The sequence below is a fragment of the Rattus norvegicus genome, chromosome 12 (genome assembly GCF_021556685.1).
Source record: "Rattus norvegicus strain SHRSP/BbbUtx chromosome 12, alternate assembly SHRSP_T2T, whole genome shotgun sequence".
In the NCBI taxonomy this organism is placed as follows: Eukaryota; Metazoa; Chordata; class Mammalia; order Rodentia; family Muridae; genus Rattus; species Rattus norvegicus.
In genome coordinates this window covers 18,786,958-18,812,495 of record NC_141545.1, presented here as the reverse complement: position 1 = coordinate 18,812,495, position 25,538 = coordinate 18,786,958, and the positions used below count along the sequence as shown (strand labels likewise).

The 25,538-nt window shown below is 52.6% G+C and overlaps 1 protein-coding gene across 2 annotated transcripts in view; it reads left to right on the top strand.

Annotated features, from left to right (window-relative positions):
- The window catches only part of Foxk1 (forkhead box K1), a 64,970-nt gene extending 40,213 nt beyond the window's left edge, over window positions 1-24,757 (top strand). The window contains 7 exon segments of one of the 2 annotated variants that reach the window (NM_001037219.2): window positions 9,755-9,911; window positions 11,298-11,444; window positions 12,974-13,167; window positions 15,344-15,510; window positions 15,594-15,878; window positions 17,176-17,400; window positions 18,327-18,907. In NM_001037219.2, the coding sequence (NP_001032296.2) occupies window positions 9,755-9,911; window positions 11,298-11,444; window positions 12,974-13,167; window positions 15,344-15,510; window positions 15,594-15,878; window positions 17,176-17,400; window positions 18,327-18,607 (1,456 nt within the window). In that variant the 3' untranslated portion in view covers window positions 18,608-18,907. 2 annotated transcript variants of the gene reach the window in all.
- The last annotated feature ends 781 nt before the right edge of the window (window positions 24,758-25,538 follow it).

Genomic DNA, 25,538 nt, shown 5'->3' with positions numbered 1-25,538 from the left:
TGTGGATCCTGGGGCTCAGTCAAGCTCAGGTAGCCGGGCTTAATGGCAGGGCCCCCCCCCAACCCCGCCATCAGAGCCCTGATTTGGTTTTTGAGACAGGGTCTCACTGCAGCTAGGCTGCTTCATAACTCATTGTTACCCAGGCTTCCCAGAAACTTGCAGAAATTCTCCTGCCTCAGCCTCCCAGATGCTGGGATTGCAGGTGTTTGTTTGGTAAAGATTCTGTCCCTATGAGAGACAAGTTCCTCACAAAGCCCCTCCCGCCAGGGCCATGGCTCCCCAACAGTTAAGGAAATTGTAGCCTGTTACTTACATGGGAAATCCCGGTGGTTTTGAACAAGCACATGATGCTTACATGAGGAACAGGTAGGGCAGCCCTGAAAGCATATGTTCAGGGCCAACCTGGGCTACTGAATTAGGGCCAAAACTCATTGGTACCCTGCTCTCCTGTAATAAGAGGAGGACTGGGATGAGTTCAGGGGTAGGACAGACACTTAAGGAGCCTGGATGGGGTCCTGGGTTAGCCAGGCTGGCACGGCAGCACACACCTGGAATCCCAGCACTTGGGAGCAGAGGCCAGAGGATCACATCAAGGCCAGCCTGGTCTACATTATGTGTCGTAGAAACACCAGGCCTACATAGTGAGGCCTCATCTCAAAACTTAAAAAAAAAAAAAAAAAAAGAAAGAAAGAAAGAAAGAAAGAAAAGGCTCCCAGTTCAATATCCAGTACTAGTGTACATAATTATGGGGTTGAATAGGCTAATTTTTAGTGTTGTTTGAGACAGTATCTCACTTTGTTAACTCTGGAATTCACTACCTAGGCTGGCCTCAATCATCCTGTGTGCATCTGCCTCCCCAAAGCTGGGGCTAAAGGCACAAGCTAGCACGCCAGGCTTCATAGAGTGTTTTTCATTAACAGTACAGATAAAAAGAGTAGTGAGGGGCTGGGCGGGTAGAGTGTGTCTTGCCAAGAAGCCCTCGAGCACGGGTAACACCGTGCCAGCCCCAGCTCTGGGCAGGTGGTGGCTGGGGGATCAAAAGCTGCGTGTCATCCCCAGCCACGTGAGGCTCTCTCAAAAACAACACAGCACCCAGCGGGTTAAGACACTGGGAGGAGGTCGGGTAGCACAGTGGCCATAAAGACCCTCACCCCACCCCACCGCCTGCCCAGTGCTTTAGTGTCCCCAGTGCTTCCTTGGAGACCCAATTTTGTGTCTGCCACATTCCTGGTACTGCTGGGAGGAAGCAAGCCCTTGGCTCCTCAGAGTTCCCACGGGCCCTTGGTCACTCGGGTCTGTTGTGGTCGCTGTTGATGGTGGCTTGGGACCTGCTCTGGACTCCCTGGGCCTTTAAGTGTCGCAACAAAAGATCTCTGTTGACATCCGTTTATCTCCACACTGAGGAATTCCATTGAGCTTTTGTAAAGCCCAGCGGCCCGCAGCCGCAGAAGATTCGCCTGCCAAGACTTTCTCAGTTTGAGTTTCTATGTAGGGGTGGAGCCCACATGTTTACAAACACGCCCTGCCCTTCCTCTCCCAGGCAGCGAGAGCCAGGGTGGGGCAGGCTTGGGGAAAGGGTTTGACTTCCCAGCCCGCAGCCGTGGGCCCCGCCCTGCGCGATCAGCTTGCCTAATTTGGTGAGCTTTGCTAGCGGGTCCCTATTGGCCAACCTGGGCACCGAAGGCTCGGGACCTCCCAATTGAGACTCCTCCCTTTATGGAGCAGATCCCAAGGCTTGGTACCTGCCCCACGTCCCTTTGCCTCCACTCCACCCCCACCAGGCCCGCTTCACTTAGCTGGGCGGCACCTTATTTCCCAGGGCGGGTTGTTCCGCTGTGGTTTTGAGTTGTGAGTACGTTGGGTTTTTGGGTTTTTTTTTTTTTGGGGGGGGGGGGGGGGTGAGGGGGGCTGTCCCTGCCCGCGGGCTCCGCCCAGCAAATGAATGAGCTCTTTGAAAGAAACTGCAGCTTCGGCAGTGTTTTGACCTTCCTTTCTGTGAAGAGCAAGTGATTTTTTAGGAAAGCAGGGAGCTGGTTAATCATTTGCTGAGGCTACTCAGGCTAAAGCAGGCTCCGTGGGACTACACTGAAGCAAACTGCTATAGCAGCCATGAGAGTAGCCGCACCCGGCGTTTGCCGGTATTCCCTGTACTCTGGCGGCTGAGGCAGGAAGATTGCAAATTTGAGGCCAGTCTGTCTAGCTGAAACTAGGAGCTCAGGGTTCCGTCTTGTGACAGACCCTGTCTCAAAATTAAGGTGAAAAGGCTGGTGAGATGGCTCAGTGAGTAAAGGTGCTCGCTGCTGAGCCTGAAGACCTGAATTGGAGTCCCAGAAGCCACATGGTGGAAGGGGAGAGCAGAGTCCCTATGGTTGCCGTCTTCCACATCCGTGTTGTGCGGTACTGTGCCCTCCCCTCCCCCTACATATACACAGATGCAGAAGTTAACAGAAGTGCCCGGAATGAAGGAAATGTCCGCATCAGACTGCAGAACTGGCCCCTTAAATCTCGGATCTTTTTTTTTTTTTTCCTTTTTTTCGGAGCTGGGGACCGAACCCAGGGTCTGGCGCTTGCTAGGCAAGCGCTCTACCGCTGAGCTAAATCCCCAACCCCTTAAATCTCGGATCTTTAGTGCACTTCTACTTCATGACAGGCTAGCTCCAGTCTCCTGTGCTCTGTGTTTGGAGGGCACCCCAGTCTGCATCAGAAGTCTAGCACTCCACCGCGCCCCGCCCCACGCCCCCCCACCCCCACGCCCAGCCTTAGTTTCACTTGCTTGTGGTTTTCAGTTACACACAGTCCAAAAATATCAAGTGGAAAACTGCAGAAAATGAACAAATTACAAGTTTTCAATCGAGCGCAGCGCTGCATAGCTCCTCCCCTGTGAGTGACTCTGCCCAGTGTATCCGGTGGGCGGCTCGATTACCCAGTCTGCACTGGGGCTCTGGATGAAGCTCCATGGGGGATCACTTAACCTGACATGCACACATGCACAAGAGTCTGTGCTCCATCAGTACAGTGTGTGTGTGTGTGTGTGTGTGTGTGTGTGTGTGTGTGTGTGTGTGTGCGCGCGCGCGCGCATGTGTATAAGGATGTAGGAAGCAACGGTGTGTATCTGGCTCTGTGCTGTCTAGGGCTTTCAGGTACTCATGGAGGTCTCTGCACATTTGCCTCTGGAAAAGGAGCCTCCCGAATGCTTGTCTTCCTGGCAAACTTTGATGTTTCCTTCAGGGTGTTTAACTTTCCTGTGTTCTCATTAGAACTTCAAGGCGACATTGAGTGTTCTGGGCATTTATGGACACTGAGGTCTGCTGTTTCCTGTGTCCGTCTGCACCAACAGGCTTTGATTTCTTTTCCGTCTGACAACTTGTTGGTTTCCCCACCAGAGGATTTAGGGCCTCCCATGTTCCTTTGGCCTGTCCCTACTGTCTGTGTGCCCTCTCAGGCCACCTGGGGTGCTGCAACATTGAGTTTGAGTCAAGCTTGGTGGGAACCATCCCAGTTCTCCTGGAATCCCAGCGGCTGCATCTGAGGCGTACCTGGGTAGCACCACCTGGGCTCTGTCTGACCAGCCTGCTGAGTGATTTTGTGTGGTCACTGTGTCTACACTGGACAGCCCTCCCTCTCCAGATGTCCCATTGTTGAAGCCTTTGAAAAACAGAACTGATCTGGCAGAGGCCAAAGAGCCCAGATCCAGTATCAGACACCCCACAAATGTATGGCACTTGCTCCCTCCCCTCTCCTATCTTAAGACTGCATAAAAGTAGCCAACACTGGGCTGGGGTGGTCATTGGTGAGGCTCTGAGTTCAGGTCTCCAGAACCCACGCGAAGATAGACACTGTATGGGCCAGCTAGCTGAGCCATCTTGTGACCTCCACACATGCACTGTGGCATTCACATTCCTGTACTCACACACATGAACATGGATTGCACACACACATGTGTGCATACATATATATAATTACATATACACATATCATATACACACATTTTTAAAAGAGTACCTAATATTAGGGTGTTTCCACTTGGGTCTGAAGTGGCTCATGACACTTACCTTAGGAGAGCACAGTCTTTTTTTAAACATGTATTTATTAGTGTGGGTGTGTACACACACAATGGTGCGCCCTTTTACCATCAGGTTCAGGGAATTGAACTTGGGTTGTCTGTCAGGCTTGCCTGCAAGCACCTCACCTGCACAGAGCACAAACACACACTCACTCTCTCTCTCTCTCTCTCTCTCTCTCTCAGATTTCTTAATTTATTATATATGAGTACACTGTAGCTGTCTTCAGGCACACCAGAAGAGGGCATCAGATCCTACCACCATGTGGTTGCTAGGATTTGAACTCAGGACCTCTGGAAGAACAATCAGTGCTCTTAACCACTGAGCCATCCCTCCAGCACAAGCATTCTTTTTTTTTTTTTTTTTTTTTTTTTTTTTTTTTTTTTTGGAGCTGGGGACCGAACCCAGGGCCTTGTGCTTTCTAGGCAAGCGCTCTACCGCTGAGCTAAATCCCCAACCCCCAGCACAAACATTCTTGAAGATAAGTCTATACTGTTTGCCTCTGAAGATCTTCCTTCTCTGTCCTTTTTGTTTTGTTCAAACACAGCAGTAAACGATGGTGGTTGTGTGGTTCCTACAGTGGAGGGACTCCCCCAAGACCCCTCTGGCTTCTCCCACATCGTCTGCCCTTTGCCAGTTTCCTCCTGAGTCACGGGTGTGGGTGGCTGCCCGCCTCTTCTTTGGTTCTAGCTCTCATGTTTGGACTTCCTAGAGGGACATTTGGATTTCACTTTTCCTCCCTCTCCCCAATAAAATTACATCATCTTTGATTCAGCTCCTGTCAGCACTTCCTATTGTATCTGTGTCATAATTATGGGGCCCAGCCATTTCCTTCCTTGTACTATGTCTCGTTTTTCCCCTTCTTCGAGTTTGTAATTCCTCTTTTCTGTTTGGTTCAGCTCTGTGTCCTGCACCCTTCTTGGCAGGATGCTGCCTCCCCAGCCTGGCCCTGGCTCTAGGTAGGCCCTCCTGACCCACGAGTGATCTTCCTCCTCATCCTGGACTCACATACATGCCTTTCTCCGTCCTGAATTACTTTCATTTTATTAAGGAACATTCTTCATTTACTTCCTGAGAAAGGGAGAGGTATTTTTAAAAAGACCACCTAGCCAGCATGGTGATTTGGTCCCTCTTAAGAAAACTGTTGGGGAACTGGAACTTGAACCCAGGAGTTAGCACATTAGGCAAGTACTTGATGTAGGCTGGTCTTGAGTTCACATCACTGCAGTTCTCAGTGTACTTCATGCACTTCAGCTTCCTGAGTAGCTGGCATGACAAGCCTGTGCCCAAACCCATGTGTGTAGGGAGCAGACCTCAACCTTAGGTACCAACTCTCTCCAGTGTCCATAGGGTGCTCTCCCTGACCTAGAACTCACCAAGTAGTCTAGGTTGGCTGGCCAGTAAGTCCTAGGGATCCTCCTGCTTCTGCCTTCCTCTTGCCGGGATTACAAGTGCCAGCCACCACACCCAGCTTTTCGACATGGGTTCTGGACATCAAATTCAGATCTTCGTACTTCTGTGGCCAGCATTTTACCATCTGTGATAGGTTCATGCCCTGGCCCTCGCAGCCCTTACAGACTATAACCCTCAACCCCCAGTACTCTTCCCCTGTACCCAGCAATTCTAGGGTCCCCACACTGGCTGGCACTGGAAGAAAGTGACCAGAGAGGCCCTGCTACCACCATTGTCAAGATGTTGGCTTGAGGAACAGTGGTAGATGGGGTGGGGTGGGATATGGGGTACGTCTTCTTCAGAGTTCTGAGTTTGAAATCTGCTCACAGTAGCATGCCGAAGTACAGTGGAGTTCGAGACCTCCTTCAGCCAAAGAAATAAACTGAGGCCTAGGTTCTGTGGCACGCTTTCTAAAGTGGGCATAATACAGAGAAGATTAGCACATTCCCTCCCCTATATAAGCGAAAGACAGAAAAGAGAAGTAAAGGAAGGAGAGTGACTGCCTGAACAGCTGCCTGCCAGGGGCCCTGGACACCTGAGCCAGGCAGGGGTGTTTGGCAGCATGTCTGGGGAGTCAAGCAAGCCAGGTTCCAGGGTGTGGCCCAGGCTGTCCTAGGGCCAGCATGAGATTATCAAGGTTGCTGCTGGAACGGACCAGGGCCAGGCCAGTCCCCAGGAGCTGAAAGGCACTCAGAGCCTTCAGGCTTTCTCATTGCCTCCAAAGTGTGCACACCACCAGATCCACAACGTGTGTGTGTGTGTGTGTGTGTGTGTGTGTGTGTGTGTGTGTGTGTGTGTAAGGGGGGAGGGTGAGGAGGACAGCTTTTTGAGGTTGGTTTGTTGTTTGTTTTTTTTTTTTTTAAAGATTTATTCATTTATTATATATAAATACACTGTAGCTGTCTTCAGATACACCAGAAGAGGGCATCGGATCTCTTTACAGATGGTTGTGAGCCACCATGTGGTTGCTGGGAATTGAACTCATGACCTCTGGAAGAGCAGTCAGGTGCTCTTAACCGCTGAGCCATCTCTCCAGCCCCTTGTTTGGGTTTTGAAGGCAGAGTTGGTCTTGCTACAATAGGCTGGTCTATAGGCTCCGACCCTCTAGCTTCCATCTCCTAAACACAGGCCTTGTAAATATCCGCTCACTCGGGTCAGGGATCCACCTGACTCCCAGTGGTCCCAGTGGGTTGTTTTAGGGCTGAGCCCCAGCATCAGGGTTGCCCTGCCTCAGGCGCAGCTCTCTCCTGGTAGCCTGCTTGCAAGGATGGTTCAGTGGGGTGTATTGAGAAAACATGCTGTTCTGAGGTCAGGAAAAGAGTGATCAGAAGCACATCTGCCCTGCAGAAGCTGCTGGGAAACTGTCATTACAGACGGGGGCACTCACCACATATCCCAGCAGTGAGTACACAGGGATCACTCACTGGTGGGAGCCAGGCTCAATCAGCTAAGGTTGCCTTCTGGGGGGTGGCAGAGAAGTATTGGGGGACATAAATGCATACTGTGATAGCCCAGAGTCTCACATGCTAGGGAAACACTGTGCCACTGGCCAGAGCCCAGCCCCTCACTTCTAGATAAGTGCTCTGCCACTGAACTATATTCTCAGACTCTTTTTTTTTTTTTTTTGAGGGGGAGGACGGGGGTCAGTAGGAATAGGACCAGGACGGGACTGAGTCTCACTCAGTCTCCCAGGCTGAACTTGAACCCATTTCTTATCTCAGACCAACCTTGAGCTATAATCCTCCTGCCTCAGCTTCCCTAGTAGCTGGGACGACAGGCCTACAACCATCAGGTCTGTCTTGACTTTTCCTGTCTCTAAGGTGGGCTTTTGCCACACCCTGTGTGCCTCTTCCCCTAAACCCATCCTGTGGACCATGAAGACCTTGACTCTGGAATTTGCTCTTGGAAGTAAAGGTGTACAGGACACTTCCTTGGGAGAAAATGACACAGCCTTGTTCTCTGTGCCCTTAGAACAGGCAGGGAGACTGCATAGACCCAGGATTGATGCTCCACCATCTCCTTGGCTTCGCACAAGGACAAGCTTCCCCTCCCAACCTCCCGACCTCCACCCATGTTGGATGGCCATGGCCTGTCACTAGGAGCTGTGTTCCCTAGGGACTTCTCAGTCTTATGGATGTTTCTTGTCACTGGGGTAAACTCTGAGGTCATTAATGGGCCCAGGTCCACCATGCCATGCCTGGTGCAGGGTGGCACTGCTTGGTGGCTCTTCAGTGATGAGCTCTCACCCTGATGCCACATTTCTCTTGACCATGCTTTGTTCCAAGTCTGGTTTTGAAACCTGGCTCCTAAAAAATCTCCATTTGGTTGTTTTTGTTTTTTTGTTTGTTTGTTTGTTTGTTTTTTCTATTCTTTTTTTTTGGAGCTGGGGACCGAACCCAGGGCCTTGCGGTTGCTAGGCAAGCGCTCTACCACTGAGCCAAATCCCCAAACCCCATTTGGTTGGTTTTAAGCTAGGTTCTTACCCTTATGTTCAGGCTGGTCTTGAACTCACAGAGCTCTGCCTGCTTCTGCCTCCTGATTGCTGACATTAAAGGAGTACTATGCACAGAGAAACCTGATTTTTGAGTGTGTGGATGTTGGAGTAAAATCCCCTCAGCTTCCCCACCTTGTGCTTGGGTGTATATTTTCAATTCAGAATTAAATTCGGACTAGTGTGGTGTGCATGCCTGGGCATCCCCACATGTGGCCACAGTAGACATCCCAGTCCATCCTAGACCTCACTGGGATCTTGTCTCAAGGAAAAGAGAGAATTAGATGCAAGCCAGGCGTGTGACCCATGCCTATCATATTTCTAGTGCTCAGAAGAGTGAGGCAGAAGGATGGTGAGTTTGAGACCAGCCTGAGCTATATATCAAGACCCCCTTTAATTAAAAAGAAAGAGAACAGCAGAGAAAGTTTTTGTTTCCCTCCTCTCAGGGCCTCTCCTAGCCTGGTGCGGGGAGGAAGCCAGCAGGCCACCGGAAGAGCTGTGCAAGCACAGAAATGACCAGATGCCTGAGGTGCTCAGAAGGAGAGAATATGAAACCTTAAACTAGAGACTTTAGGATTCTGTGCAGTGTGCACCCCTCCTTCCTACAGAAGGGTCGTGACCCCAGGAGGAATTCATCCTCCCATCATGCCTCAGGGAGCTTTTGCTGTCCCTTGCTCTGTCCTGAGCAGCTCTCAGAAAGAGGTAATCAAGCCAGCAGCCACTCACAGGGTCACATCCCAGGCCTGAGGCACACTGTGCAGGCATCCCTGAGGAGAGGCAGAGGGTAGCCATGCCAGAGAGTGTGACCTGACACTTGTCATTTGCAGCCATGGGTGTTGGCGGAATGATGTGACAGGTTTTCTGCAGTGAGGGCAGGGGCAGGGGGCAGGGGGCAGGACAGTTACGGGACCCCCATCCTCTCCAGAGTTTGATTACTTTTCCCTGTTTAAAGGGTTTTATTTTTAACCTTACATTACATTATTTTTATTTGGTGGTGGTGGTGGTGGTGTCTGTCTGTCTGTCTGTGCCACAGTATACACATAGAGGTCGGAGGACAACCCATGGGAGTCAGTCTTCCACCATGTGGATCCCTGGGGTTGGACTCAGGTGGTTTCTTTGGCAGCAAGCCTCTCCACATGCTGCGCCATCTCACAGGCCTGCTAGAACCTCTCTTCGTCAGTTAGCTCGCTGATCAGCCATCCAGCCCAACCCTGGGTTCCGGGCGGTGCTGGCCGTATCTTCTGCACAGCCCACAGCTATGCTGCCATTACCAGTGGCAGGTCACGGTGGAGGAGCTGATGGCCTGTGGCAGAGAATTCTATGTGCCTCCTTTTCTGCCAGCCAGCAGAACCCACCTCACCACCACCACCCCTTCACCTCCACAGCATGTTTTAAGTTCCCTTGTGTGGCCTTACTAGCCATCCAGCCTGTTCTTAGGGCGCCCTCTTGTGGTTACTTTCTCACTAGCCATCCTTTTACGGCTTGGAGCAGCTTGGGTTTGCTTATTGGATCCTCTTGGCCTGTGGACTCGGCTTTGGCCTTGGCCTCAGGGGAGTAAAGCACGTCTGTCCCCTCTTGGGTTCTTTGGTTGTATTTCTCCAGTTTCTGAAGCTGGTTGCCCAGTGATGTGGCCAGTAGGGGAGAAATAACACCCTCCATCCATCATCCATAGTGATTCGGAGACAGTGTCCCCACCCAAAGTCCTTCTTCCCAGGGTCACAGACTGACTGTGTTTTTTTCTTCTCTTTAGTGTCCCCAACTCCTGTCCAGCAAGTCCTCGAGGGGCTGGGTCGTCCAGTTACCGCTTCGTCCAGAATGTGACCTCTGACCTTCAGCTGGCCGCAGAGTTCGCCGCGAAGGCAGCCTCCGAGCAGCAGGCAGACACGTCTGGTGGGGACAGCCCCAAGGTCTGAACCCCAGACACGCTGTTAGGGGTCCTGAGGGTGGCTCATCTGGGGCACTCAAAGTTGGAGCACATGGCTGTGTTGAAGGACCGTTCTACTCACGTCAGTTCTCAAACGTGAGCTTTGCCACTGTAGCGAACCAGAATCCTGTCCCCCACCCAGGTCCTCCTTGTTCCGTCCACTACTAGTGAGACATTTTCAGAGTTTAATAGCAGCCTTTAAAATGACACGTTTGTCTTTCTTTTGTACCTACCCTCTTTACGTTTTTCCAGACAGGTTTCTCTGTGTTATTCTGGCTGTTCCAGCCCTTGCTCTGTAGTCCAGGCTGGCCTCGAACTCACTGAACCTCTGCCTCCCAGATGCAGAGATTAAAAGGCTGCGCCACCACCACCTGCCCCACTCACTGCCCTCTTTTGATGGCGCTGGGAATCGAACCCAGGAGTGATTCTTCAGCGCGCTATGCCGCCAACCCTTTTTGCTTTTTATTTTGGGGCAGAGTCTGACTAAGCAGCCCCGGCAGGTTTTGAACTTGGCTGTCCTGCCTCCACCTCCTTCATAGTTACAGTGACCAGCCTGTGCCACCAGACCAGCCACATTTTCTTTAACTGTGTGTCTCTGTTCCTTTCCATCTGGTGGCTGGCAGTGTGCTGGGGAGTAAGAAACTTGAGAATTCAGTGACTCAGACCTGTTCTCTCTCCCGAGAGGTGGGGCTCGGGATCTTCTGTTCCTTTGCCTCCTCTATGTGTCTGTTTATATACAGTCACACATGTGCAGCTGTGCTGGCCCACACTGCGTCTTTCTCAACTCTTTTCCACCTTATCTTTTCAGGCAGGGTCTCACTGAACCTGGCGCTCACTAGGCAGGGTGGCCAGTGAGTCACGGGGATTACAGTGTGTGACATCACGTCTTTCTGTTTTCACAAGTGCTGGGATCCGAACTCGGGTCTCACGCTGGCATGGCAGGATCTCTGTACACTCAGCCATTCCCCAGGCCCTCGGTTTGTGTTTTGTTTTCCTTGTTTTGAGAGACCCCTGTAGCTGAGGCCGGCCTGACACTCAGAAGTGAGGGAGTACAGCCGTGTGTCACATGGTGTCCGGGCACTATTCTGAATTCCTTTTGTTGTTGTTTGGGGTTTTTGAGACAAGGCCTCAACCATAGCACAGGCTAACCTCAAAATCCAGGTCCCCCTGCCTCAGCCTTCCAATAGCTGGGAACAGGTGCAGTCAGCCATCGTTCGTTGTTCAACAAGCACACTGGTGGGTGAGGCAGGCAAGCTTCCAGGGTGACTCAATGCAGCCACTTTGGTCTGCGTTAGGAGTGGGTGGCCTGGGTGCGGAGAGTCTGTCCTGCTCCCCCATCGCTCTGTCTTATGTGAACTCTACCTTCCAGGACGAGTCGAAGCCACCGTACTCCTATGCACAGCTGATCGTGCAAGCCATCTCCTCGGCCCAGGACAGGCAGCTAACACTAAGTGGCATCTACGCCCACATCACCAAACATTACCCTTACTACAGGACTGCCGACAAGGGCTGGCAGGTGAGGCCCCGGGAGCCTGGGCAGACTCAGTGCTTCACATTTACCCACAGTCAGGAGAAACCTGGGACTTTATGCAGGTGATGTGCAGTATCAGGGCACTTCTGTGTGCGCCAGAGCCATTACAGAGCTGTCTTCATTTTATTTCTGTAAAAGAGTCTCATGGAGCCCAGGCTTGCCTCAAACCTCTTTTCTTTTCTTTTTTTTTTTTTTTTTTTTTCCGGAGCTGGGGACCGAACCCAGGGCCTTGCACTTGCTAGGCAAGCGCTCTACCACTGAGCTAAATCCCCAACTCCTGCCTCAGACCTCTTAAGGATGATCTTCTGTTCCCACAGTGCTAGGATGGCAGGCGTGTACCACCATGCCGAGATTGTGCCGTGCTGGGATGGGCTTCATGCATGCTAAGCGTGCACTACCAACTGAGCCTCATCCTGCCCTAACATGAATGGTCTGTTTTACTACTTTCCCTCCATGCCTGATTGCAATTTTTTTTAAAGATTTATTTATTATATATAAGTACACTGTCACTGTCCTCAGACACCGCAGAAGAGAGGGTATCAGATCCCATTACAGATGATTGTGAGCCACCATGTGGTTGCTTGGAATTGAACTCAGGACCTCTGGAAGAGCAGTCAGTGCTCTTAACCATTGAGCCATCTCTCCAGCCTGCAATTTTTTCTTTAAGCTGTTTTGAGACAGCCAGCATCTCATGCTATAGCTTAGGCAGTCCTCCTGCCTCAGCCTCTCGTGCTGGGAGCCATCACTGTGGCCTGTCACTGATCGTGTCTGTGTTTCCTGCACAGTCTAACGACCCCATGACTGTAGCAGCACACACACCATTATACATGCAGCGTCCACACGCGGCTTCTGTGTATTTTGTCTTCCAAAGAGGCGGTGAGGCCCTGCATTCACATAATTGGCACGGATTAAACCATTTGATTCTTTTCTTTGTAATTAGTGTTCTCTGCTGGCTAACTTATCCAGGAGAGTCTTTTGTTTCTTTTCTTTTGAGACAAGGTCTTGTGTAGCCCAGGCTGGCTCTGAACTGTGTGTGCAGCTGTCAGTGAACCTCCTGCATCTACTTCCTGAGTGCTGACATTAGAGCACACTCACCATGCCCGTTTGATGTGGTGCTAGGGGCAGAGCCCAGGGCTTCTTTCGAGCTAGGCCAGCACTGCCCCAACTGAACCACAACCCCAGCTTAGCAAGGAGCCTTTTTGAGCCACGGGCTCACTGTATAGCCCAGGCTGACCTTGAACTCATGATTCTCATGCCTTGGTCTTCCGAGCCCAGAGGTGACAGGCATGAGCTCCTATACCCAGCTTTCATGTGGTTGAGCCGGGCCAGCCTTGTCTCTGCTCCTCCATTCCGGACTCACCTGTCTGTTTCTTCTACAAAGAGCAGCGAAGGGTTTCATTCCCTAGCAGCAGTGATTGCTTGCAGCCAGGTGCCTGTCACCAGTTCCTGCTGCTGTCACCAGATCTGTCCCCTGGTGGCTGTGACCCACAGATGTCTCTCTGTGTCTCCTACAGAACTCTATCCGACACAACCTCTCTCTTAACCGCTACTTCATCAAAGTCCCTCGGTCCCAGGAGGAGCCTGGGAAGGGCTCCTTTTGGCGAATAGACCCTGCCTCCGAAGCCAAGCTCGTGGAACAAGCGTTCCGAAAGCGGAGGCAGAGAGGCGTCTCCTGCTTCCGCACCCCCTTTGGGCCTCTGTCCTCACGGTAAGCTCCCTGTCACCGTCTACAGCCTAGACCCCTGGGTCCCAGTAGTTGGGGAGACTCGGTACTTAGGACCGAGCTCTGTTCCTTGGAGGATGGCTTCTCTCTGACTCTCAAGCTTTCCTTCTCTTCTTTAATTTATATATTTACTTTACATGTTGGTCACAGCTTCCCCTCCCTCCTCTCCTCCCAGTCCCTCCCTCTCCCCCCATGTCCTCTCATACTCCCCTCCCTTTCACCTCAGAGAGGGGGAGGCCTCCCGTGGATCTCAGCCCACCTTGGCGTTATCTAGGTGCAGCGGGACTAGGCGCATCCTCTCCTGTTGAGGCTTGGCCAGGCAGCCCAGTTAGGGGAAAGGCTCCAGAGGCGGGCAGTGGAGTCAGAGACAGTCCGGCTCCTGATGCTGGGGAGCGCTGATGATGTATATATATAGCTGCATATATGTATATATATCCGTTACATGCGTACGGCACTAGTCTGTCCGTGCTGCTGGCTGAGGATGGTTCAGTCTCCGGGAGCCCCTAAGCACCTACGTTAGTTGACTCTGTGGGTTTCCTCGTGGTGTCCTTGACACTCTGGCTCCTTCAATACTTTCCCTCCCTCTTTGCTGGGTTCTTTCTAATTTGAAGACAAGGTCTCACTTTGCAGGCAGGTTGGCCTGGAACTTGTCATATCCATGATGGCCTTGCAGGCCTGTACTGTGGTGCCCGTACAGCCACGCACAGTGACGCCCAGCTCTCAGACTTCACTGCTTCTTGATTCAGTCAGTGAGGTGGCCGCTGGCTGCTTCTGTCGTGTGTGTAGGAGGCTGAGCCAGCCATAACTGGTTCAAAGGGCAGGGTACCTGAGCTTTCACTGAATGGCCAGATGCTCCCCTGCTGACATTGGGACCTTGAGCTCCCACTACTATTAATGGAGCCGTGTTGGTAGCATAACTTCTCTGTGGCAGCAGAATTGGATAGACCAACTCCACTGGGCTGTACCCGCCTGGTAGGTAAAGGCCATTTGGACAGTTCTTTCTGACCACGTGTGGTCCACAGGAGCCGGTACTTCTAAGGACAGCTATTGAGTCTGCCTGTGGTCACCAGCAGATGAGAGACTCCTCACTAGCATTGGTCAGGTGGCCAGCAGGTGGCAGGCAGTCTGAGGACTACAGGGAAGCAGGGCCTAGTACTTCTGTCCCAGAGTTACACTGAGCCTGGGAGGGGCTTCTTGGGTAGGAATGCCTATTCCCAGAGTGCCCCAGGTAAGACCCAGGTTCAGTCTCTTCACAGTGTGACAGACTGCATGCCACCCACTCACATCCCTGTCCTCTATGTCATCCTGCAGGCTCCCGTCAGCGCCCTCTGGCTAGTGGTCATGGCTGTCCGCACTGCCCTCTGGTAGTTCTTAGATATCATAGTCATTGCTGTGGCAGTCCAATAGCAGTCTGGGTTTTTTGTAGTACTGGGGTTCAGTCAACAGCCTCATCCTGGTAGTCAGGGCTTTACCATTGATCCACAAGCTGTGAACCTTGCTGGAGGATGCAAGGCTGGCATCCTACTGCGCAGCTGCACCCCAGCCCTGTTTGTTTCACTTTTCACTCTGAGTCAGCGTTGTCCAGACTGGCCTTGAACTCACTCTAGCCCAAGCGGACGTTGAGCTTCAGATCCTCCAGCCTCTGCCTTCCAAGTAGCAAGGATGACAGGCCAGCATTGTCGCCTCTGGCTACGAGCTTTTTCTTCTGACGTAGGCTGAGCTGTTCCTGGAGGGTAGCGGGACCTTTTCGGCAGCGTGTGCTGCAGAGTGTGCGATTGCTAGGAAGCAGTCGGAACTCCACCCCTCAGCCTGTTTAATGGGGCGGGCACCTTCCTATCTACCCAGCTCCCCACTGAGCGGAAATAGCAATGCTAGGTCTTCACCCCAGGGAAAACCGTAGGGAGGGAAGAGAGACACCCCTGCAAGTTTGGTGTGGAGACATGGGGAAGATCCCAGGAAGTACAGGGCAGACGTGTGAGGAGCACCTTGGAAACTGCTGGGCAGAGGTGATGGTGGGGTGGTCTGTCTTCATAGAATCATTGGATTAAATGTAGGGCAGAATAAGATGTGTCTTAATTGTTGAACAGGGCGTGGGGTGGACGTGCCTTACCACCTCAACCGTTATGATGTACCACGTCGGTGTGTCCCTTTCTCTTCTTAGGAGTGCTCCAGCTTCACCCACCCACCCTGGACTGATGTCCCCTCGTTCCAGTGGCCTGCAGACCCCAGAGTGCCTGTCTCGAGAGGGCTCCCCCATTCCACATGATCCCGACTTGGGGTCAAAGTTAGCCTCTGTTCCAGAGTACCGCTATTCCCAGAGTGCCCCAGGTAAGACACAGGTTCATTCTCTCCACAGTGTGACAGACTTTGTGCCACCCACCCACATCACCGTCCTCTGTGTCATCCTGCAGGCTCCCCTGTCAGCGCCCAGCCGGTGATTATGGCTGTCCCTCCCCGACCTTCCAACTTAGTGGCTAAGCCTGTTGCCTACATGCCAGCTTCCATAGTGACCTCACAGCAGCCCTCAGGCCACGCCATCCACGTGGTCCAGCAGGCTCCCACCGTCACCATGGTGAGGGTGGTTACCACCTCTGCCAACTCAGCCAACGGGTACATCCTGGCGAGCCAGGGCTCGACCGCGACCTCCCACGACACCGCAGGCACAGCCGTGCTGGACCTGGGCAATGAGGCTAGAGGTAATGTGGCCACAGCTGGGTTCCAGCAGGGGCCCAGCGCGGTCGTCACTGTTAGGCAGTGTGAGCCTGGGCCAGCAGGGAGGTGGTCTTGGGTTACTGTCTTCCTAGACGGTTTAGGACAGCGGGGGTTCTCCCTGCAGACTTCGTTCTTTCTTCACTGACAGAGCCTTCAGAGGCACAAGGCTGTTTATTTAAATGTCATCTCCATCCAAGGTGACACTCAGGATGCGGTCCTAATTTACCTATTTAAAAGATTGTTTTTATTATTATTTTGTGTGTATGGGTGTGTTGTGTCTTACCACAGTGCCCGAGGAGGCCAGAAGGGGGCTTCAGAAACCCTCAAACTCGAGCTGACAGTTGTGAGCCACTATGTGGATGAGCTTAACCCCTGGGCTATCTCTGAGGCGATTTATTCGTTTTTTAAACAACGGCTCAATATGTATCCCTGGCTGGGCTGGCTTCAGACTCACCTTGCCTCAGCAGTGCTGAGGTTACAGGCAGGCTTCTTTTGTCTACTTCCAAAAACTCTGGTCCTAGGGAGCTATGGCGTAGACATTGGTGGCACACTCAGTTTCGTGGAAAGCAGTATCTCCTGGTCGTCATCCCACTGGGTACTTGGCTTCAGTGTCAACTTTGTGTTTTAATGTCGCCATCAAGGAGATCGACTTGACCTGGTAGCATAGGCCTGTTTTCCCAGCTCCTAGGGAGGTAGAGGCCAGCTCAGGGCCAGCCTGGGTCACTTAACTAGATTTCGTCTTTAAAAACGTAGAGGGAGTGGAGTGGGGCTGGGGCTGAGGCTCAGTGGCAGAGACCCACCATGCATGTAGCCTTAGATGCAGTCCCCAGCACCACTAGGGACAGCGAAGCAATAGTCATTGCATTCGCAGAAATGACATCTTGGCAGAGGAGACAGTCGCAGTCCTAACAGCAGACTGACTCATCCAGACAATATGTTTTGCCTCACAGATTAGCTCTGCGTTGGTTATAGTTGAAGGTATAATTGTGGTTTTATTTATTTTCATTTTGTTTTTGGTGTTTGTGACAGAGTCTTGTGAAGCCCATACTGACCTTGAACTCACTCTGTAACCAAGGATGACTTAAAATTCTTGGTCCCCCACCTCCAGTCCCAGCATGTTCTAAAGCCCTGTTAACTTTAACCTATTTCCAGGGGTTTTTGTGGGAAGCCCTCTCCCAGCGTCACCCCACTCCCCGGCTCCTCAGCCAATCTCATGCTGAGCATTGGTGGCACTTGGTGGCTGGGGCCATGTGTGGTTCTGACTGGATGCCTGCCCCACAGGTTTGGAAGAGAAGCCCACCATAGCATTTGCCACAATCCCTGCAGCTAGCCGAGTTATCCAGACGGTCGCCAGCCAGATGGCCCCAGGAGTCCCTGGACACACAGTCACCATCCTTCAGCCGGCTACACCAGTGACTATCGGGCAGCACCACCTTCCAGTCCGGGCTGTCACTCAGAATGGGAAGCATGCTGTACCCACGAATAACTTGACTGGCAATGCTTATGGTGAGGCCCCAGCCTGTCTTCAGCCTGAACCCAGCACTGGGGACCTGCCCTGAGGCAGTGCAGCTCAGGGGAGCGCCTGCTTTTCCATCCACTCAGCTCAGTGTCCTGTGCACCTGTTGTGTGCTAGGCACTGAGACCATGCATGAGAAAGAGCACCGCAGGGTGACCCTATGTCAGTTAGGGTGGCAGTGTAGGTCAGAGGAGGAGATCAGGCAGCCCACGGGGCGGGTGCTGGTGGCTGGAGAGGAGGAGGTCAGGCAGCCCATGGGGTGGGTGCTGGTGGCTGGGCTTCTTTGTGCACAGGTATAGTGGTTAGTTTTTTTGCTGCTATAATAAAATACCTGATACCAAAGCAACAGAAGGAAGGAAGGGAGGGAGAGAGGGACAGAAGGAGAGAGAGAGGGAGAGAGGGAAGAAGAGAGGGAGGGAGGGAGGGAGGGACAGAGGGAGGGAGGGAGGGAGGGAGGGAAGAGAGAGGGAGAGAGGGTTTCTTACTTGGAAGGTTCAGTCCAACATGGCTGGAAGGCATGGCAGCAATCAGGAAGCAGAGGGAGAGGAAGCTAGGATGGTGTCACCACAGCCAGGATAGGTCTTTCCTCTTTGTGACCCTGATCTAGAAGCCCCCTCACAGACATGCCCAGAGGTTTGTTTCCATTACCATTCTAAATTCCACCGAGGTGATAAAAACATTAGGCATCACAGGGACACAAGAGGGGAGGGGGACATCCTCAGGGTGATGGAGGCAGCAGGAGAAAGGGCCCTGAGTGAGTCGGGTGTTGGGTGTGTGACTCAAACTTGCTGCGGGCAGGGAAAGAAGCTTGTGTGAGGAATGGGCAGAGAAAGGACTGTGGCTCTGGCTTTACTGCTTGGGTCAGTTAGTGGTCAATGAGTGGTGACCCTTAAATAACCTCTTCTTCCTACCCCAGCCCTCACCAGCCCCTTGCAGCTCCTGGCAGCCCAGGCGAGTTCATCCACGCCAGTGGTCATCACCCGGGTGTGCGAGGTAGGGCCTGAGGAGCCAACAGCAGCCGTCTCCGTGGCAACTAGTGCTGCGCCGACCCCAGCCATCTCCACTACCACATCTGCCTCTTCCAGCGGGGAGCCCGAGCTCAAGAGGTCCCGGGTAGAGGAGCCCAGTGGGACAGCCACCACACAGCCCACAGCTATGGCAGCCACCGGCCCTCAGGGCCCAGGGACCGGCGAGTGAATGTCACCTACAGGAAAGTGGAGTGAAACTCCCGCCGCAGGAGCCCTAGTGGCCAGCAGCTGCATTCAAGGACCGAGTCGAAAAGCTCACAACTGCCTGCAGCCCCCGTGCAGGTGGCCGCCGCACTCGGACAATTTCCTTTTTATCTCTGTCCTCCCATGGTTTGAAACAAACACATAAACGAGTTCAGACAACTTGATTGTATGAATCTGGGGGTTCTGTGTGTTTATTTACCCCTCTCTCATGCCATCACCTCTCCCCAGCTCTTGGGGGAGAAGGTCTAGCCCACCTCCTCAGGAATGGATCCCAGGCAGCACCACAACAAGAGCCCAAGCCCCAGGACTGGACAGAAGCACAGTGCAAACCCAGGCTCCTCTCCTGGAGAGCTGGTCCACGGACTTCCTGTTTGTGACTGATCCGGTATAGACCAGAAAAACAGAATGGCGAGAACTTCCCAGCCACAGGCTGGGGTACAGAACCCTCTCCCCAAAGGCAACAGAGGTCGTGGCATTAATTGGGGTCAGGGAGGTCTACTTTGGCTTTGGACCCTAAATATTTTTCTCAGCTAAATATGGAATCTGGGCTCATCTCAAACCTGAGACACACAGAAGGGGCCACGTGTCTTTAAGGTTCCCTTTTGTAGTCAGCCAAGCAACAACAGGCTGGGGCACTTGCCCGCATACAGCCCCCGTTGAACATGCCGCTGTCCCCGATAACTCCAAGAAGGATGGGCGGCTCCCACGTTGATGTATCAAAGTGCTTCGGGTTGAAAGTCAGCCCAGCGCCAGTGCCCACAGCACTGGGCGAGTCCAGAGCTGCAAGCTACAAACGGATATTGGATATCGGAGGAGACCTGGGCCAGCTCCAAGGGAAGTCAGTCAGCCACTCGCTCAGCAGGGAGGATGATGGTTTGTGCCAGCAGAAGATGGCAGGGGACGTGTCCTGTGGTCCTGGCAGGCAGCAGAGGACCTGTGTGATGATCCGCTCACACCGGCTTCTCCCTCCCACCCCCCACTTTAGTTTCCTGAGAACCCCAAGATCTGTCCAGTTTGAAAATGGAAACCCTCTCTTCTACCTGAAACTGGGGTCCCTGGCCCTTCTCCACCGGAAAGGAGACAGTCTCTCCAGACAGCAGTTGGTGCCAAGTTTGATTACAGTGCGGCAAGAACCAAAGCATGGGTGTCAGCTGAGGACCCCCTTTGCATGCCAGACCAGCGACCAGCAGCACTTTAGCATACGCCACACCAGGTCACATGAGCAGGAGCCATTGAATGTTTCCCTCTGTGGGAATGAGAGTTGGTTTTGCAGAAGCAGTCATGGGGGCTGTGCGACAGGAGACCTCAAGGCAGCCAGAACCTCAGTGCTGGTCCTCCTGGAGGGTGGTCCGTAAGCAACTGGCAACAGCTTGGACAGAGAGCCCCAGAAGAGAAGGCCCTGTCCTTGATACAAAACCAGCCGCCTTTCTCTGCTGGGTGCCAGTCGGAAGAGCCCAGAGGGCCCTGTGAGTGAAGAGCGGGCTTTGGCCTTAGTCAGAGGAGATAGGTGATCAGGTTGGTTACGTCCAAGCTACACTGTATGCCTGCTGCTGTTGAAGCCACCAGTCCCCAACACACATCAGGGACCAGTGCGGAGTGCCTGCCTCCTCTCCTAAACTATCTTCCCGGCTCCCCAGACAGTCATGTCCGTAGTACTAAGCTCCAAGCCAGAAGTAAGCTGCATTTTGAAGACCTCCTGCCTGTTGCCTGAGAGGTTTCAGAGAAGTGGGGCTGGCATGATGGTGTCTGCAGGAAGGTTTTCCAGGTGGACCTGCCCCTCGGATTGGGCAAAGGGCTCTGTCCCACACCTTCCCTTTTTACCTGGCATGAACTTCTGTCTGTGTGCCTGGCGTGAGTGTGGGGTTAGGGGAGTATGCATGGGGTGGGGCTCTGCGTTGCCTAGGGATGTTGGTACCAGCTGCTGACCTTCCCCTCCCTCAGCATTTACTCCAAGGCTGTCCATGGTCAACCTCTAAGTCTGATTAAGATTGTGGCTGGTCATGGTAGGCACTGTTTGTGGCCCCTACATGGAACTGCGGGGTCCCCAATTGCTACATCTATCATCATGGCTCCTCGGTCTGGCCCTGAGCTGTTTGCTGTCCTGGTTCCGAAACGTGGGCTCCATGCTCTGAGGCAGACCTCCTCACCCTTAACGGGTGTGGGAGGGAGTGGAGAAGGAGTGAGAGCACACACTGCCCCCATACATGGCCTTAAGGTGGGCACCCAGCTACAAAGGAGGCTAGTCTGGTGCTGCTGCTCTGGGGGATGGATTTGGTCATCTACTGGGTGGCACCCCTGGCTTGTGCCAGCTTCTGCCCACAACTCATAGCCACAGACCCCAAATAGCCAGTGCTCAGATCAGGGGTGTACGGCTAGCTGGAATGTGCTGCCAGGAGCTCTGAGTACCAGGTGGTGTTCAGCTGACCAATCTGTGGACACTAGAGCCGGGTTTAGGAGCCAGGAGGGCCATGTCCATCCGCTGGGTGGACCATGGCTGGCAACCCTGGAGTACCCCATTAAGCCCTGGGTTGGGGGAAACAGTTCAGGGACAGATGTGAAGCCTGGTGACCTGTTCCTCGGGGCACAAAGGGGCTCCAGCTTCTGGCACAGCTCATCTGAGCTTGTCTAGTTTTGTTAAGCGTTCCCTGGTAGACCAGACTGTCCACATGTCTTCTCTCTTCTGCTTCATATCCAGTACTCTCCAGACTCACACATGCTGCTACCGGCATAGATGTTACCATGGTGACCAGAAGTGAAGAGACCCTGCCTGCTCACTGTATTTCCCCATCCTCCTTCTTGCCCCTCTCTCCGTACCTCTCTCTGCCTCTCCTGTCCTGCCCTCCTCCTTGCCTCTTCTCTCTGCTCCCCCACCTCAGCTTTCAGCATCCAGAGCATGGTAGACGTGTCCATACCATTAGCTCTTGGAGCCTTGCCTTGGGCCAGGTGGGGTGTCTGGCTCACTGTCTGTGAAGAAGCCCCAGGGACACATCCCCTGCTTTCTGTGTCCTTATAATTGAGAGACCTACCATCTCCCCAACCCATCCCGCAACACCAGGCCTGCCAGGGTTTGAGGTAGTAGGCGCCGTTCATCTTTCCTCTGAAAGGAGGAATGGCCTTCTACAGTATGCCAGGAGAGCTGGAAATGGGCAAAGCCAGGTGACAGGGTCAGTGTCTTCCTTTATAGACAGGGGGACCCCTTGGGCAGTGGTAAAAGGGTATAAGGTTAAAGGTTAGTGAAATGCAAGAAGGAAGCCTCCCCATAAAGCGGAACGGGTGATGGGCGGAATGATACTGTTCTTCCTCAGAATTCTCAAATTCACGTCATCACCCACGTGATATTGCCCATCCTGGGTACCCAGTCTCTCCCTCCCCATCGGAACTGCACAGTGCCTGCTTAGAATAAGTCAGAAAGGGATGTGAGCCTCAGCTCTGGTGAAAGATCCCTCATGGGGGAAACATCACATCCTGACCAGGAGTGGCAGAGTCAGCACATATGACCACAGGGTACTCCTCACTTCGCCTCAGGGTGACAGTGGCCACCTGTCCTCTCCCCCAGTCTCTCAGAATACCTCTGCTTAGAACCAGTGTTATAAAGAATAGGTCAGGTTGTTCCAAAGATCGCCACTGCAGACATGGCTTCCCTCCAGAGCAGGGCCTCCTCCGATAGCCGCTTTGGCTTTCAGGGTGGGGTGGGCGGGGCAGGGAACAGAGCATGGCCAAGGCCTTCCACCTGCGGCTTCAGTCCTGTTCCCCATTTAATGATCCCTTTCATCTTGGGAGTTCTCTTGAATTCAGTATAGTTCTTGCATCCACTTGTTGGGCTCTGGGATTTTTGTTTTGTTTTGGGTTTTGTTTGTTTGGGTTTGTCCTTTGAGGTGAGAGCTAGGCCAGTGTTCTACCACTGAGCTGCACTTCCAGCCGTTTTGATTTTTTTTTTTTTTTTTAACTTGAGATGGGTCTCACAAAGCTGCCCAGGCTGGTCTTGAACTCCCAGTCCTCTTGCCTCAGCTTCCTGAATCTCGGGTGATGGGCCTCCATGCTGCCATGGTCCAGCACTGTTTGTGTTTTGTTGCTTTTTGTTTCTATACCAAAAGCTGCTACACTGGTGACAGAGCAGGGTGTGGCCTAGGTGCCCCCACAGATGGGCATGTGGCACCCACTTCCCACAGCCTATGGTTTAGACAAATTGGGACTGACCAAGAGACGTGTTCCTGGGGTTGTTGCTTCTCTCTCTGCCCTCCCCATCACTCACCCCTGAAGTCACAGTGCTTGGCAAGTGGATGTTTTTCAACAACCACAGATGTTTCCTTTGAAGTAAAACACAAGCCCATTTCACTGACTTCGTTGGGAAAAATAGTTCTCTACTTGTGTTTTAAAAGAGAAAAGCTCCTTGAGTGGTCCTGGCTGCTCCTCTGCTCTCTCCACTGCTCCAAACCGCTCTCTAGCAGGCCTCAGCTCTGCTGCTGAGGAAGCATTCTAGAACCTACCCTCCATTGGATTGGGGCATAAGAGCCTGGGCAGGGCTGTCCCACAGATGAGGCAGAGGTACCACCTGGGCATGAGGCAGGGCAGAGGGTCCTCAGGGAGGAGTGGCCAACTAGAGGGAGAACAGCTTGGCAAGAGCTAGGGGGAGGTGAGCCTGTGGGACTGCAGGCTGAGGGCTGCCTCACCCCCATCTTAGCCCTCACAGTCTGTGCAAGCAGTGGTAAAGAGAGCTGATCCCTTAATGGAGATCTCTCTCTCTCTCTCTCTCTCTCTCTCTCTCTCTCTCTCTCTCTGAGAAAATACTTCTGAGACCTTCAGTCACAATGAAAAGCAGCTTGTGTGTTTCTGCACTTGGGCTAAGCTGTCAAACACAGGCTGCCTAGGGCCCCCCCCCCCCCCAGAAGCCTTTCCCCTAACCCCTTGTCTGCACCCCAGCCCCGCCTTGTGAGAGTTAGAGGATTAGAAGAGCCTGCTGCTTTACCTCTGGAATCCTGTTCCTGTGACTACTCACAAGGTGACCCACGTGCAGGAACCTGGGCCCCAGGAGCCTGAGTGCAGACAGTGGCCAAGCGTGGTCCACAGCCCCCGTATGTGAAGTACTTGCCACCATTAGAGCAGCCTCAGCACCGTCCCCCAGTCCCTGGGACTGGCTGGCCCTGCTAGTATGAGCTCCATGATCCACTAAGTACTCATGTTCTCTGTCCTATATGTATCCAAATGGCACCTTGGCTTCTGAGTCTGAATTCGCTGGTTTAGAACTTTTGTTTTTAATTGGTAAAATTGGGAATTCAAAAAGCTAACATCTTCAATTTGGTCCCTCTCTCTCATCTTCTCTTCTTAACATCCTTCCTGAGTGGGGAGGGGCATTTGGGATCCCTGATAATATCTTAGCTCAATCCCTGGGCTGGGAAAAGGTGGTGAGGGTGGGAGGGGGGGGACCCAAGCTGTTTTCCAGGTCTCTCCTTGGATTCTGCTGTGTTCTGGGCGGGGGTGGGCAGCAATGTGCACGTGCGAGGGAGGGGCTAAAGCCAATAGTGAGGTGGTTCTTTTTCTTAACTGAATGATAATTCTGTAAAAGTAATTGGGGGGAGGGTGTTCAGGGAGTATGTGTGTGTGTGTGTGCAGCGAGAGAGCATGTGTGATTTTGTTTTTTTGTTTTTTTGTTTTTTTACAGTGGCTGTCAAGTATTTTCATGATATGTTTAACACGTAGTGCTTTAAAAGCAGTGGTACCCAATAAGCTGGGAATCCAAGTTCCAGAGATGGGACGTGCCCACCTCAGTGAGCAAAGGTCCCACTCTGGAGGCAGGGGTAAGAAAGGCCTGCGGACCCACACACCAAGCAGCAACACCTGGGCGTTCATTTCAAATGGGATACAGTATTTTTTTATAACAGAACCATCCTTTTTTAAAAAAAAAAAAAGTTTTGACACCTGAATGTGATTTCTAACTATTATTAGACGTTAATGTTTTAAAGCTATAACAAAGTGGAAATTTCTACTTTTCTTTTTTCATTCATTTGAACTGTTCTTTTATCTATTTGGTTGTTGTATGTGGGCGGGGAAGCTCTGTTTTCTCCTCTTAGCATTTGTTTCTATAACCAGAAATAAAATTATATATTAAAGAGATGTACCCAAGGGTGTGAGTGGTCCCTGGGAGTGGGTGACTGTGGAGAGCACACAGATCAACAGATGGCCTGGACACACAATTCTGCTCCTGGAAGTGAAAGACCTGACCCTCCCTCGGGTGTTTCAACGCGGGAGGGAAATGACCAGGGACTCGTTTCCTTCCAAGCCTCCCAGGTGTCCAGGAAGATGGAGTCAGGGAGAGTCCTACAGGTGCCTGTGATCTGAGGACTCTCGGGTTCCCTGCCAGTTGCCTGAGCTGCCAGGATACAGAGATGGTGTACAAGTGTCAAGAGCTACCCCATCTCTCCCTGACTTTTGACACAGCTGCTGCTGGGCCAGGGTATGTCTGCGGGTGCCTGTATGTCTAGTTACTTGCCGGTTGGTGGCAGCTCACAGTTCCAGAGGGATAGAGTCTGTGAGCATCCTTGCAGGGACTGTGGCAGCAGACCAGCAGGCAATGGGGTTGGCGCAGCAGCCGAGAGTTTACCTACTGAGACAGCAGCTACAGGACAGTTGCTAACCGGAATGCTGTGGGCACTGGACTGCTGGCCACACCTCCTGACCCTTTCCAAACAGTTCCACCAACTGGGGTCAAAGCATTCAAGTATACGAACCCATGGGAGCCATTCTTATCCAAACCACCACCCCGTGGCTGCCTCAGTGGCCCTGGCAAACATCCTGACACTCAGCCAGGTGAGAAACAACTGACTTCTCCCTTTTTCTGTGTCCATGTTCCTGGGTGTGCACCTCTGGAGGACAATGTCAGCTGCTGTTCCTCAGGTGAT